Here is a 14,909-nt window from a genome sequence, read left to right as displayed (position 1 = left end):
GGGGGAAGGATATTGTACATATACTGCATGGATTATACGGGTTAGACAGATCTGGGCTACGGCGGACCAGAGAAAAAAAATAAACTCGCGAGGGACAAGGATACCCGTGGAAAATTGAGTTAGGAGGGAGCACCAAAGCAACAACCCGTACTAGAGACTAGTGGCTTCACTACCAGATATTACTACGTAGCTTAGTTGGGTACTTTGCATTGAGCAATTAAGCAGCAGCAGGACAGCTGCAGATTAGTTGGTTTGTACCCCCAAAATCAGCACTGGCCTCACACTAATTCACTAATTCTAATCATTCTACCAGCACATTATAGCTAATGATTCAGCACACCTGGCAGAAAATGCGGCAGGAAGTAGTTCAGGTGCTAGCGAATGCTCACAGTGTGCGCCGGTTGAACGCGTCGGCAGGGTGCGGGTGGCCGGCCGCTTCACGGCCGGCATCTTCAGGCTGACGAGCAAATTCTGCACACCATCGACCCTTGCGTCAAGAATCAAGGAACGCGAAAGCAAGCGGAGGGAGAGAAATTAATAGGAGGGTCGCGAGCCAGCAAGACTCTCTGCGGCCGCCGCTGGTGGACGGCGGCTCCATGGGAAAAGAAGAGAGGAGAAGGGAGGGGCGCCTATTATTTGTGGGCTTTCGTGTGTGCTCGAGGCCCAATCTGCGTCGCTCTCACGGTACCACGAGGCCCAGCACGAGAAGGCCATGGCTCCCAACAGATGACACCGTCTTTTGGGAAAGGCTGCTGCATGCAGATGGGATCGAATGATGCTAAAACTGCAACTCAAGCAATGGTGTGGAGGAGCTTATTTGCTTTGCATGCATCTTAATACCTTGCCTTCATGTCACAGCAAAGGTAAAGAACCTCTAGCCCTCCCCGGAAGCACACCATATTCCTTCCTTCATTTCCATCATCACGTATACATGAGCTGAGCTAAATCTGCTCTGCTATATATACAACCAAGCTCAAAGCAACAAGAAATACAATACCAGACGCCATAAAACACATTCCTGGTCAGCCACACCTGCTTAATTTCTTCCACCCACTCATCCCTCGTCAAGCATTCCATCTCTGAGAGTGAGAGCCCGGAGTAACTAATGGCCGAGTCGGCAATTGGCTCCGTGCTTGGTAACGTGAGCACCCTTGCGGTCCAAGAGACGACATTCCTATGCGGCGTCAACCTTGAAGTGGGATTCTTGAAGGATGAGCTGAAGCGGCTCAAGAGCTACCTTAAATCCGCCGACGCCAAAAGGAGATCAGGAGATGAGCTTGTGGCTACCTGGGTCAGCCAGATTAGGGATGCGGCATACGAGGCCGAGAATGCCATTGAAGCGGCCGACTACATGGAGAAGAGAAACAGGCTCAAGAAGGGCTTCATGGGTGCCATCTCCAGGTATGCTCGCTTGCCAAGTGACCTGATTGCCCTTCACACAATTGGTGCTGAAATACAGCGTGTAAAAAGGAAGATCAGTGAGATATTTGATAGAGCAAACCGTTTGAAAATCAATTTGGATACTAGTGGTGTAGAAAAGGTTCATATTGAGGATGAGTATCCACAAGATTATGGTGCTATGCACCAAAACTTTCAAGATATTGACCTTGTTGGTCTTGGGGATGAGTACAAAGAAATAGTTGGCAAGTTAGTTGACAAAAAAGAGAACATAACTCTTAGTGTTGTCTCCATAGTTTCCATGGGTGGGGCGGGGAAAACAACACTCGCTAGAAAAGTATACACTTCATCTAGTGTCAAACAACACTTTGATGCAGCTTCTTGGGTCACTGTATCTCAAAACTTCAAGGGCATTGATTTACTAAAGGATATTATGAAACAAATAACGGGGGGCACAGATGAGTCAATTGCTAAGATGAATGAGTATGAGGTGGGAAAGGAGATCCATGATTTTCTATTGCAAAAAAGATACTTGGTAGTTCTTGATGATGTGTGGGAAACCGACACATGGGACCAGATAAATAAAAGGGTTAAAGCTTTTCCTGATGCAACTAATGGTAGTAGAGTATTATTAACCACCCGGAAGGAAGATGTTGCTAACCATGTTCAAATGCCAACCTATGTTCATCATTTGAAGAAGTTAGATGAAGAGAAAAGTTGGGAACTATTTAGTTGCAAAGCTTTACCATCATACAAAAGGTCTGTCATATGTGATATGGACGAGTTTGAAAAACTTGGGAGAAAGTGTTGGAAATATGCCCTAGAGGCAATAATAAAAGTATTATTATATTTCATTGTTCATGATAATTGTCTTTTATTCATGCTATAACTGTATTATCCGGAAATCGTAATACACGTGTGAATACATAGACCACAATATGTCCCTAGTGAGCCTCTAGTTGACTAGCTCGTTGTGATCAACAGATAGTCATGGTTTCTTGGCTATGGACATTAGATGTCATTGATAACGGGATCACATCATTAGGAGAATGATGTGATGGACAAGACCCAATCCTAAGCATAGCACAAAGATCGTGTAGTTCATTTGCTAGAGCTTTGCCAATGTCAAGTATCTCTTCCTTCGACCATGAGAGCGTGTAACTCCTGGATACCGTAGGAGTGCTTTGGGTGTATCAAACGTCACAACGTAACTGGGTGACTATAAAGGTGCACTACAGGTATCTCCGAAAGTATCTATTGTTTTATGCGGATCGAGACTGGGATTTGTCACTCCGTATGACGGAGAGGTATCTCTGGGCCCACTCGGTAATGCATCATCATAATGAGCTCAAGGTGACCAAGGTGTTGGCCACGGGATCATGCATTACGGTACGAGTAAAGTGACTTGCCGGTAACGAGACTGAACAAGGTATTGGGATACCGACGATCGAGTCTCGGGCAAGTAACGTACCGATTGACAAAGGGAATTGTATACAGGGTTTGATCGAATCCTCGACATCATGGTTCAACCGATGTAATCATCGAGGAGCATGTGGGAGCCAACATGGGTATCCAGACCCCGCTGTTGGTTATTGCCCGAGAGTCATCTCGGTCATGTCTGCATATCTCCCGAACCCATAGGGTCTACACACTTAAGGTTCAGTGACGCTATGGTTGTTAGGAAGACTAGTATGTGACTACCGAATGTTGTTCGGAGTCCCGGATGAGATCCTGGACGTCACGAGGAGTTCCGAAATAGTCCGGAGGTGAAGTTTTATATAAGGGAAGTTGTTATATAGACACCGGAAAGTTTCGGGGGCTTATCGGTATTGTACCGGGGCCACCGGAGGGGTTCCGGGGGTCCACCGGAAGGGGCCACCCCTCCCGGGGGGCCACATGGGGCCGCATGGGATAGCAGCCAGCCCCTGGTGGGCTGGGCGCGCCCCCCTCCTTGGGCCCTTGCGCCTAGGGTTGGGGGGGGGAAACCCTAAGGGGGGCGCCCCCTTGCTTGGAGGGCAAGTCCCCCCACCCTGGCCGCCGCCCCCCCTCTAGATCCCATCTAGAGGGGCCGGCCCCCCTTGTCCCTTCCCCTATAAATACAGGGGTGAGGGGAGGGCTGCAACACCACAAGCCAAGGCGCAGCCCCTCCCCTCCCCAACACCTCTCCTCCTCCGTACGTGCTTGGCGAAGTCCTGTCGGAGTACTGCTGCACCAACTACACCACGCCGTCGTGCTGCCGTTGGAGCAATCTTCCTCAACCTCTCCTTCCCCCTTGCTGGATCAAGAAGGAGGAGACGTCTCCCGTCCCGTACGTGTGTTGAACGCGGAGGTGCTGTCCGTTCAGCACTTGGACATCGGTGATCCGAATCACGTTCGAGTACGACTCCATCATCACCATCCCCTTGGCAAGCTTCCGCTCGTGATCTACAAGTGATATGTAGATGCATACTCTCTCCCTCGACTCGTTGCTTAGATGAACTCATAGATGGATCTTGGTGAAACCGTAGGAAATTTTTTAATTTTCTGCAACGTTCCCCAACAGTGGCATCATGAGCTAGGTCTATGCGTAGTTCTCTTTGCACGAGTAGAACACAATTTTGTTGTGGGCGTGGATCTTGTCATCTTACTTGCCTCTACTAGTCTTTTCTTGCTTCGGCGGTATTGTGGGATGAAGCGGCCCGGACCAACCTTACACGTACGCTTACGTGAGACCGGTTCCACCGACTAACATGCACTAGTTGCATAAGGTGGCTGGCGGGTGTCTGTCTGTCCCACTTTAGTTGGAGCGGATTCGATGAAAAGGGCCCTTATGAAGGGTAAATAGAAGTTGACAAAATCACGTTGTGGTTATTCGTAGGTAAGAAAACGTTCTTGCTAGAACCCAATTGCAGCCACGTAAAAGATGCAACAACAATTAGAGGACGTCTAACTTGTTTTTGCAGCGATTGATCATGTGATGTGATATGGCCAGAAGTTGTGATGAATGATGAATTGTGATGTATGAGATCATGTTCTTGTAATAGGATTCACGACTTGCATGTCGATGAGTATGACAACCGGCAGGAGCCATAGGAGTTGTCTTTATTTTTTGTATGACCTGCGTGTCATTGAAGAACGCCATGTAACTTGCTTTACTTTATTGCTAAACGCGTTAGCCATAGAAGTAGAAGTAGTCGTTGGCGTGACAACTTCATGAAGACACGATGATGGAGATCATGATGATGGAAATCATGGTGTCATGCCGGTGACAAGATGATCATGGATGTAACGCCCCAGTTATAATTTCCATATTTGTATCCAACTCTTGCCGTCTCCGGCGCTAAGTTATATTTATTTCTCGGGTTCGGGTCTTTGTCTCCGTGTGTTGTTTTCTTTTTCGTGCATCTCTTATCATGTCATCTCGTGCATCGCATTTGCATACATGTTCATCTCATGCATTTGAGCATTTTCTCCGTTGTCCGTTTTGCATTCCGGCGCTTCGTTCTCCTCCGGTGGCCATTTCCAGCTTTCTTTCATGTGTGGGGTTCAAACATTTCCGGACTGGACTGAGACTTGTCATGCGGCCTTGGTTTACTACCGGTAGACCGCCTGTCAAGTTTCGTATCATTTGGACTTCGTTTGATACTCCAACGGTTAACCGAGGGACCAAAAAGGCCTCGTGTGTGTTGCAGCCCAACACCCCCCAAATTTGGCCCAAAACCCACCAAACTCTGCTCCATGTCCTAGAGCGTTCGATCACGATCGTGTGGCCGAAAACCGCACCTCATTTGGACTCTCCTAGCTCTACTTATGCCTATAAATAGCCCCTCCATTTTTCGGATTCGTCTTCTCCCCCGAAACCCTAGTTCAAAAAAAAAACATCCTCCGCCGCCGACGGACACGTCCGCCGCCGCCCGCCTCCGCCACTCAGGCGCTGCCACGTGGCGCCGCTCCTCTTCCCCGCCGCCGGCCCGGGAGGCCCAGGAGGGGCCCCCGCGAGCCCGAGTGCCCCGCGCCCCGCGCGTTCCACCTCGCCGCCGTCTCTTCAGGCTCCGGTGGCCGGAGACGCCACCCGCCACCGCGAGCGCCGCCACGCCTCCACTCCACTCCGCCGAGTCGGCTGCCGTTCGCCTCGGCTTCCGCGCCCGCAAGCACCACCAACGCCGGCGCCTCCTCCGACCGGCCCCGGATCCGGCGACGTCCCCGCCTCCGGCGAGCTCCTCCTCTCCTCTGGCGTGCTTCTCCGGCGAGCGCGAACTCCGGCGCCGAGCTGCTACAGTGCCGCCGTGAACAGTGCCCGAACCCTAGATCTGAGATCTAAAAAAACTGAGGGTTGACTTTTTCCTCTCCCCCTTAATTTTTAAGCAAACTTTGACTGATGATATCTTTGCATCCGTACCTCAGTTTTGGGCATATGATATATCAAAATCTTCGCCTCGACATGTACATCATTTCATTCCATTGCATCATTTGCATTTGGGGTCATCTTGATGCCCAAAATGCTGTTAGAAGGAGGCTTCGTGAGTTAAATTACAGATCCGTTAGTTCATCATGCACTTTTGTCATTTTTGCCATGTTTAATTCGTGCATGATATGCCTGTGCCCCTTTGGGATGAATTGTTAAGCATTTTGCCTTCTTTCCAGAGGTGCCACCCATGCATTTTTAGGATGTGTGTGTTGTCTTGTGCAAGCTTGCGAAGAGAGGTACCTGAGATTGCTGATTTCAGAGACTTAGTGATTTTCACTAAGTCTGGGATATTTTAGTTCATGATGCTATATGTCCAGCTTGTTTCCTAGTGATCCGTGCCTCTTTTGAGGATGATCAGTAAGGGAGTTTTGATATTTATGTTATGCTCTACCCATCCATGTCTTTGTTTACATATGTGGAGTGCTCTAGGTTGACTCAATCGAGCTCAACTTTTGCTTCGTTGTTAATCTGGGCAGATCGTCAACTTGTTTGCGATTTTGCCGATGCTACCGTTAGTGTTCCATGCATGCTATGCCTTTGTTCTTGCCATGTGTAGCTAGCACATTGTGCCTTCTTGCTGGTCATATGCTTTCCTTGCCATGACTTGCACCGTAGTGAGTGCATCGAGCTCGTTTACATGCCTTCGTGAGTTAAATTTCTGCATGCCTCAGTTTTCATTAAGTCTGAAAACTGATTGTGTTCGAGCTATGTTCGTGAGCTCGGTAGAGTATTTTGTGAACCCTTTTGGCCCCAGGTCACTTTGGGTGTTTTGTTAAGCTTGTTTAGTAGCTCCATGCCATGTTATTACTTGTCATGTTCAGGTTTTGTATCATGTTGTTTTGCTGCTCCGAAGAGGGCTTCGTGATCTGAAATTTCAGGCTAGTGTTAATTTCACTAAGTCTGAAATCTGTTTTGCATATTCATTTTTTCCATGCTTGTTTGAACCTCTTAATGGATGAATTTGCCTATGTCTCAGTGCTAGTGTTTTGTTAACCATCTTGTGTACATCACTGCCATGTATTTTGTTTTCATGTTTGGTGGTTGTAGCATATTCATTTCGTTGCATTTAGATGCCTACTTGCTGTAAATCGCAGACCGGTGTCATATCTTAAAGCGCTTGCCATTTCCAAACCGTAGCTCCGATTCCAATGATCTTTATTTCGTTTTCAAGCGATTTCATCCCCTCTATCCAGTGGCACACTTGGTTTTCCAAGTTGAGGCCAGGTTCATGCATTTCCTGTCATATCTTGCATTTTGCATCCCGCATCGCATCCCGCATAGCATATCATCATTTCATCATATTGCTTGGTCTTGCACGTGGTTGATTGTATCCTTGTTGCTTGTTTGTCTTGTTGGGTAGAGCCGGGAGACGAGTTCACTACCGAGGAGCCCGTTGAGTTTGCTTGTGAGGATCCAGCCAACTCTGACAACTGTGCAGGCAAGATGATCATACCCTCGAAATCACTACTATCTTTGCTATGCTAGTTTGCTCGCTCTTTTGCTTTGCCACTGCTACGATGCCTACCTTTTGCTTGTCAGCCTCCCAATCGCCATGTTGAACCTCTAACCCACCATTGTCCTAGCAAATCGTTGATTGGCTATGTTACCGCTTTGCTCAGCCCTTCTTATAGCGTTGTTAGTTGCAGGTGAAGATTGGAGCCGTTCCTTGTTGGAACTTTTATTTACTTGTTGGGATATCATTATATTGCTATGTTATCTTAATGCATCTATATACTTGGTAAAGGATGGAAGGCTCGGCCTCTCGCCTAGTGTTTTGTTCCACTCTTGCCGCCCTAGTTTCCGTCATATCGGTGTTATGTTCCCGGATTGTTGCGTCCCTTACGCGGTTGGGTTATAATGGGAACCCCTTGATATTTCGCCTTGATTAAAGCTTGTCCAGCAATGCCCAACCTTGGTTTTACCATTTGCCACCTAGCCTTTTCTTTCCCTTGGGTTCTGCAGACTCAAAGGTCATCTTATTTTACCTCCCCCGGGCCAGTGCTCCTCAGAGTGTTGGTCCACCTGTCAGCTACCGGTGGCTACCAGGGGCGACTCTGGGCTGGCCTACCCGTACCTAAGACAATCTGAGTGTGCCCTGAGAAAGAGATATGTGCAGCTCATATCGGGATTTGTCGGCACATTCGGGCGGTGTTGCTGGTCTTGTTTTAACCTGTCGAAGTGTCTTGAGTTACCGAGATACCTAGTCTGATCGGAACGTCTTGGGAGGAGGTCTATTCCTTCGTTGACCGTGAGAGCTTGTCATGGGCTAAGTTGGGACTCCCCTGCAGGGATTGAACTTTTGAAAGCCGTGCCCGCGGTTATGGGCAGATGGGAATTTGTTAATATCCGGTTGTAGATTACTTGGCCTAAACATAACTAAAATGAATCAACCGTGTGTGTTACCGTGATGGCCCCTTCTCGGCGGAGTCCGGGAAGTGGACACGGTGTTGGAGCTATGCTTGCGCAGGATGTTCCTTTAGTTTCTCGCTCGTGCTTCGCCTTCTCTTCTCGCTCTCTTTTGCGTATAAGTTAGCCACCACATATGCTAGTCGCTTGCTGCAGCTCCACATATATTTGCCTTATCCATTCCTATGAGCTTAAATAGTTTTGATCGCGAGGGTGCGAGATTGCTGAGTCCCTGTGGCTCACAGATACTATAACTCCAGATGCAGGTCCAGGTGATTTCGCTCCAGGTGACGAGTACGAGCTCAAGTGGGAGTTCAACGAGGACTCTCAGCGTTATTATGTTTCCTTTCCCGATGATCAGTAGTGGTGGCTAGTTGGGGTTATCGATTCAGGGCCTTGTCGCATGTTGGGGGTATTTTCTATTTTGGCACCGTAGTCGGGCCATGAGTGATTTGTATGATGGATGTTATTTATGCACTCTGATGTGACGTGGCGAGTGTAAGCCAACTATGTTACCTCCCCCTTTTATTATATATTGCATGGGATGTTGTAATGATTGCCTGACTTGCGACATTGCTTTCAATGCGGTTATGCCTCTAAGTCGTGCCTCGACACGTGGGAGCTATAGCCGCATCGAGGGCGTTACAAGTTGGTAATCAGAGCCTTCCCCGACCTTAGGAGCCCCATTGCTTGATCATTTTTAGCAGCCGAGTTGTGTCTAGAAAAATGTTTTGAGTCCTTAGGAATTATATATCGGAGAGCTTAGGAATTCTTTTTACTTCCCAGCCTCCTCATCGCTCTGGTAAGGCATCCTGACGTAGAGTTTTGACCCTTCTCTTCTCAAATTTCACAAAAAAAAAATTTTAGGATCACGCGAGTATTTTGGATTTGTTCTTGGTGCCTCCTGTCTTTAGGGGTTGTGGCAGTGTCCCGGGGAGTTGAGCTCCGAGGTGTTGTCGTCACAATTTTATCGTTGCAATTCTGGTATACTTGAGATATGTTCGCCGACATCGAAAATCTCTTTTATGCAGTTCGTTGGTGAGATAACCTCGACGCCACCCAGTACTGGGGCGGGAGTTCGGGAGTATCGCCATAACTTGTATAACGGATGCTTTTCGAAGGTTGAGGTAGATGGTTTCCGAAGTTTTCTTGGTTATGTGTTGAAGGATGGATACAACTGGATGTAGGATTTGCTAGTTTGGGTGAGATATTATGCTTCCCCTGTATCCCCAACACCTGATTGCATAACCAGAAAGGTTCGGGAATTTCATAGGTGGGAATTCTAGTAGCTCTAGTTCTTCTTCCACGGATATTGGTTTGAGATTGGGATTTCTTACCGATTATTCGTTCTTGATCCGTACCTTGTTGATTTATTTCTCTACCTTAATTCTTCGTGGCTTCGCAATTTATGGATATGTGACCACTTCAAGAGAAATGCATTCGTTCATTTTGTTCGGATGTGAAGACTTTATGTTGCATTTTCATTCCGTTGGATTCAGCTTCTATATTGTTGTCTATCAATGTGCTAATGGTGGTCAACCTCTTCAGGATGGCTCCTCCAACGCGCACGACTCCGAATCCTGATCCGCCTCCACCTCCGCCTCCTCCGGAAGCATGGCAAGCTGTGATGGCAGCTACTAATGCAAATACACAGTTGATCATGCAAATCCTCCAAGAGCGGAATCAAGGCAGTCAAGGGAATCAAGGCAATAATCAGCACCATTTTGCTACACTGAACCAGTTCCTCGCAAATGGCCCAAAGACATTCAGCGGTTGTGTTGAGGCTACCGATGCTGACGATTGGCTAGTGGATCTGGGCAAGCATTTTGAATGCAGCAACGTCAGGCCTGAAGATTTCGTCAAGTTCGCTTCTTTCCAGCTCAAAGATCAGGCTGCAGAGTGGTTCTAGCAGTACAAGGATTCCAGAGGTGGACGTGTTATCACTTGGAATGATTTTCGTCAAGATTTCCGTGCTCATCACATCCCTCAAAGTGTGGTTGAGAGTAAGCGTCAGGAATTCCGCAATCTGAAGCAAGGCTCTTTGTCTGTCTATGACTACAACAAGTTGTTCCAGAAGCTCGCCCGTTTTGCCAAGCAGGATGTTCCTGATGAGAAGAGCATGATCTATCAGTTCAGGGGTGGTCTTCGTGAGGAAATTCAGCTCGCTCTTGTCATCTTTGAGCCGTTGAGATACGATGAGTTCTACAACATGGCACTGAAGCAAGAGGCTGCTCAGTTGAGGTGTGATGCTTCCAGGAAGCGTGCCAGAGATGTTACTCCGTCTTCCTCTACTCAAGTGGTCAAGCAGCAGAAGTACTGGCTTCCTCCTCCTCCGTTCCGTCAGCCGTTTCAGCAGAAGAGCAAAGGTGGCAGTGGTTTCTCCCACCCACCCAACCCAGGCTTTCAAAACAAGGCTTCGTCTCAAGCTCCAAGACCGAGTGCTCCGTATCACCGTCCGCTTTCAGAGGTCACGTGCAAGAAGTGCCAACAGAAGGGTCACTATGCCAACAAGTGTACCAACCAGAGGCGTCTTCCTCCTCCTCCTCCTGTCAGATCGGCAAGTACAGCTGTGGTCAAGCATAACCCCAAGTCCGCCAAGGTCAACTTGATGAATGCAGCTCAGGCAGAGGACTCGTCAGATGTGATCATGGGTAACCTTCCTGTTAATGATATTCCTGCAAATGTTCTTTTTGACACGGGTGCATCGCATTGTTTCATCTCGAGACCATTTTCATCTAAGCATGGGTTGCCTTTGCAAATTTTGCCTAGTCCTTTAGCAGTTGTCTCTCCCGGTAAGCGCATGCAGGCTAACTCCATCGTTCCGGATGTTTCTATCACTCTGGGTGACTACAAGTTCTTGGCTTCTCCTACGGTTCTTGGCAACTCGGATATCGATCTTATTCTCGGGATGGACTGGCTCTCTAAGCACAAAGCTCAGCTTGATTGTGCAGCCAGGCAGATTCAACTGACTCATTCGTCTGAGGATGTCATTGTCTTTGCCGCTCGGGACAATACCATCCGATTGTTTTCTCTCAATGAGAAGGGTGAATTGGATGCCATCTCTCAAATTCCTGTCGTTTGTGAGTATCAAGACATCTTTCCAGAAGAGCTCCCAGGAATGCCTCCGCACCGGCCAGTTGAATTCGTTATTGAACTTGAGCCTGGCACGGAACCTGTGTGCAAACGTCCTTACAAGCTCGGACCTGAAGAGTTGAAGGAGCTGAAGAAACAACTCGATGAGCAAGAAAGATTGGGTCTCATTCGGCCTAGTACTTCTCCGTGGGGTTGTGGTGTTCTTTTTGTGAAGAAGAAGGATGGATCGAGTCGACTTTGTGTTGATTACCGTCCAGTAAACAAGAAGACCATCAAGAACAAATACCCACTGCCCAACATCAATGAGCTGTTCGAACAACTCAAGGGTGCTCAAGTATTCTCCAAGCTTGATCTCCGTATGGGTTATCATCAGATTCGTATTCGTGAGCAAGATATTCCCAAGACGGCGTTCAGAACAAGCTTTGGTTCATATGAATACACCGTCATGTCTTTTGGCCTCGCCAACGCTCCTCCGACGTTCTCTCGCATGATGAACTTCATCTTCAGCCCCTACACCAATGAATTCGTTTTGGTCTATCTCGACGACATTCTGGTTTTCTCGAAGAACAAGGAAGATCATGCCAAGCACTTGCGTTTGGTTCTTGACAAGCTCAGGGAACATCAGTTCTACGCCAAGTTCTCCAAGTGTGAATTTTGGCTCGATGAGGTTCTTTATCTTGGTCATATCATCTCTGCCAAGGGCATTTCCGTGAATCCTGAGAAGGTGTCTGCAATTGTGAATTGGGAACCTCCTCAGAACGTGAAGCAACTCCGCAGTTTTCTCGGTCTCGCAAGCTATTGCAGAAGATTCGTTGAAAACTTTTCTAAGATCGCCAAGCCTCTCTCAAATCTTCTTCAGAAGCACGTCAAGTACGTTTGGTCTCCGGAGTGTGATATTGCTTTCAACACTTTGAAAGAGAAATTGATCACTGCTCCAGTTCTGACTCCGCCTGATGAAACCAAGCCGTACGAGGTCTTTTGTGATGCCTCTCTCCTAGGTCTCGGTGCTGTACTAATGCAAGAGAAGAAAGTTGTTGCTTATACCTCTCGCCAGTTGAAACCTAATGAGAAGAACTACCCCACTCATGATCTCGAGTTGGCGGCAGTTGTGCACGCTTTGTTGACTTGGAGACATCTTCTATTGGGAAGAAAAGTGGACATTTTCACTGATCACAAGAGTCTCAAGTACATCTTCACCCAGCCTAATCTCAACCTCAGGCAGACTCGATGGGTCGAGATGATTCAAGAGTACAATCCAAGTATTGAGTATACTCCAGGCAAGGCCAATGTGATTGCTGACGCTTTGAGCAGGAGAGCATATTGCAACAGTCTGATTCTTAAGCCTTATCAACCCGAGCTTTGTGAAGCTTTCTGCAAACTTAATCTGCAAATTGTTCCTCAAGGTTTCCTCTCCAACCTTCAAGTCTCTCCTACCTTAGAAGACCAGATTCGCCAAGCCCAACTTCTTGATGCTATGGTGAAAAAGGTGAAGATTGGTATTGCAAAGAGTCAGTCCAAATACAAGTGCTACCGACTAGATGACAAGGACACTCTCTTCTTCGAGGATCGAATTGTTGTGCCCAAAGGTGAACTTCGTAAGGTGATCATGAACGAGGCTCACAACTCTCTCCTCTCCATCCACCCTGGGAGTACGAAGATGTATCAGGATCTCAAGCAAACTTATTGGTGGACTCGAATGAAGCGCGAGATCGCTCAATTCGTGAATGAATGTGATGTCTGCAGAAGAGTGAAGGCAGAACACCAACGGCCAGCTGGTCTCCTCCAACCTCTTGCCATTCCAGAATGGAAGTTTGACCACATTGAAATGGACTTCGTGACTGGGTTTCCAAAGTCCAAGCGTGGCAATGATGCTATATTTGTTGTCATCGACAAGCTCACCAAAGTGGCTCACTTTCTGCCTATCAAAGAGTCGATCGCTGCAGCTCAATTGGCGGAACTCTATACCTCTCGCATTGTCTCTCTGCACGGTATTCCTCAAGTGATATCTTCAGACCGTGGCAGCATCTTTACCTCCAAGTTTTGGGATTCTTTTCAGAAAGCCATGGGCACCAACATCCGCTTCAGCACAGCTTTCCATCCTCAAACGAGCGGTCAAGTCGAGCGTGTCAATCAGATTCTTGAAGATATGCTCAGGGCTTGTGTGATCTCCTTCGGCATGAAGTGGGAGGATTGTCTTCCTTATGCTGAATTCTCTTACAACAACAGCTTTCAACCAAGTTCGGGCAAGGCCCCTTTTGAAATTCTGTATGGCAGGAAGTGCCGTACCCCTCTCAACTGGTCTGAAACCGGTGAACGTCAGCTGCTGGGCAATGACTTAATCACAGAAGCAGAAGAGATGTGCAAAGTCATTCGTGATAACCTCAAAGCAGCCCAGTCCCGCCAGAAGAGCTACTATGATAGTAAGCACCGTGATCTGGCTTTCGAGATCGGAGATCACATTTACCTCCGCGTCTCTCCTATGAAAGGTACTCGTCGCTTCGGTATCAAAGGGAAGCTTGCCCCTAGATACGTGGGACCTTTCAAGATTGTCAGCAAGAGAGGCGACCTCGCCTATCAACTTGAGCTTCCTTCAAACTTTGCAAATGTTCATGACGTGTTCCATGTCTCTCAGCTTCATAAGTGCTTCAAGACTCCTGACCGCACCGTCAACTTCGAGGACATTGAGCTCCAAGAAGATCTCTCCTATCGTGAGCACCCAGTTGCTATTCTTGAAGAGACTGAACGCAAGACTCGCAACAAGTCAATTAAATTTCTCAAAGTCAAGTGGTCTCACCATTCCGACCGTGAAGCTACCTGGGAACGCGAGGATCACCTCCGTTCTGAGTACCCGGAGTTCTTTCAGTCCTAGATCTCGGGACGAGATCTTTTCGTAGTGGTGGAGTGTTGTAACGCCCCAGTTATAATTTCCATATTTGTATCCAACTCTTGCCGTCTCTGGCGCTAAGTTATATTTATTTCTCGGGTTCGGGTCTTTGTCTCCGTGTGTTGTTTTCTTTTTCGTGCATCTCTTATCATGTCATCTTGTGCATCGCATTTGCATACATGTTCATCTCATGCATTTGAGCATTTTCTCCGTTGTCCGTTTTGCATTCCGGCGCTTCGTTCTCCTCCGGTGGCCATTTCCAGCTTTCTTTCATGTGTGGGGTTCAAACATTTCCGGACTGGACTGAGACTTGTCATGCGGCCTTGGTTTACTACCGGTAGACCGCCTGTCAAGTTTCGTATCATTTGGACTTCGTTTGATACTCCAACGGTTAACCGAGGGACCGAAAAGGCCTCGTGTGTGTTGCAGCCCAACACCCCCCAAATTTGGCCCAAAACCCACCAAACTCTGCTCCATGTCCTAGAGCGTTCGATCACGATCGCATGGCCGAAAACCGCACCTTATTTGGACTCTCCTAGCTCTACTTATGCATATAAATAGCCCCTCCATTTTTCGGATTCGTCTTCTCCCCCGAAACCCTAGTTCAAAAAAAAAAACATCCTCCGCCGCCGACGGACACGTCCGCCCCAGCGCCGGACGCGTCCGCCGCCGCCCGCCTCC

General features: G+C 47.9%; 1 protein-coding gene across 1 annotated transcript in view; it reads left to right on the top strand.

Moving 5' to 3' along the window:
* Positions 1-1,027: 1,027 nt before the first annotated feature.
* LOC119331997 (putative disease resistance protein At1g50180) overlaps positions 1,028-14,909 on the top strand; it is a 26,418-nt gene continuing 12,536 nt past the window's right edge. Inside the window, exon 1 of the mRNA XM_037605177.1 lies at positions 1,028-2,202. Within this exon, the coding sequence (XP_037461074.1) occupies positions 1,106-2,202 (1,097 nt within the window). The 5' untranslated portion in view covers positions 1,028-1,105. The remainder of the gene's footprint in view (positions 2,203-14,909) is intronic.

Source organism: Triticum dicoccoides, chromosome 7A (genome assembly GCF_002162155.2).
Source record: "Triticum dicoccoides isolate Atlit2015 ecotype Zavitan chromosome 7A, WEW_v2.0, whole genome shotgun sequence".
In the NCBI taxonomy this organism is placed as follows: domain Eukaryota; kingdom Viridiplantae; phylum Streptophyta; class Magnoliopsida; order Poales; family Poaceae; genus Triticum; species Triticum dicoccoides.
Note: the sequence above shows the minus strand (reverse complement) of the source record. Positions and strands in the feature narration are given on the sequence as shown.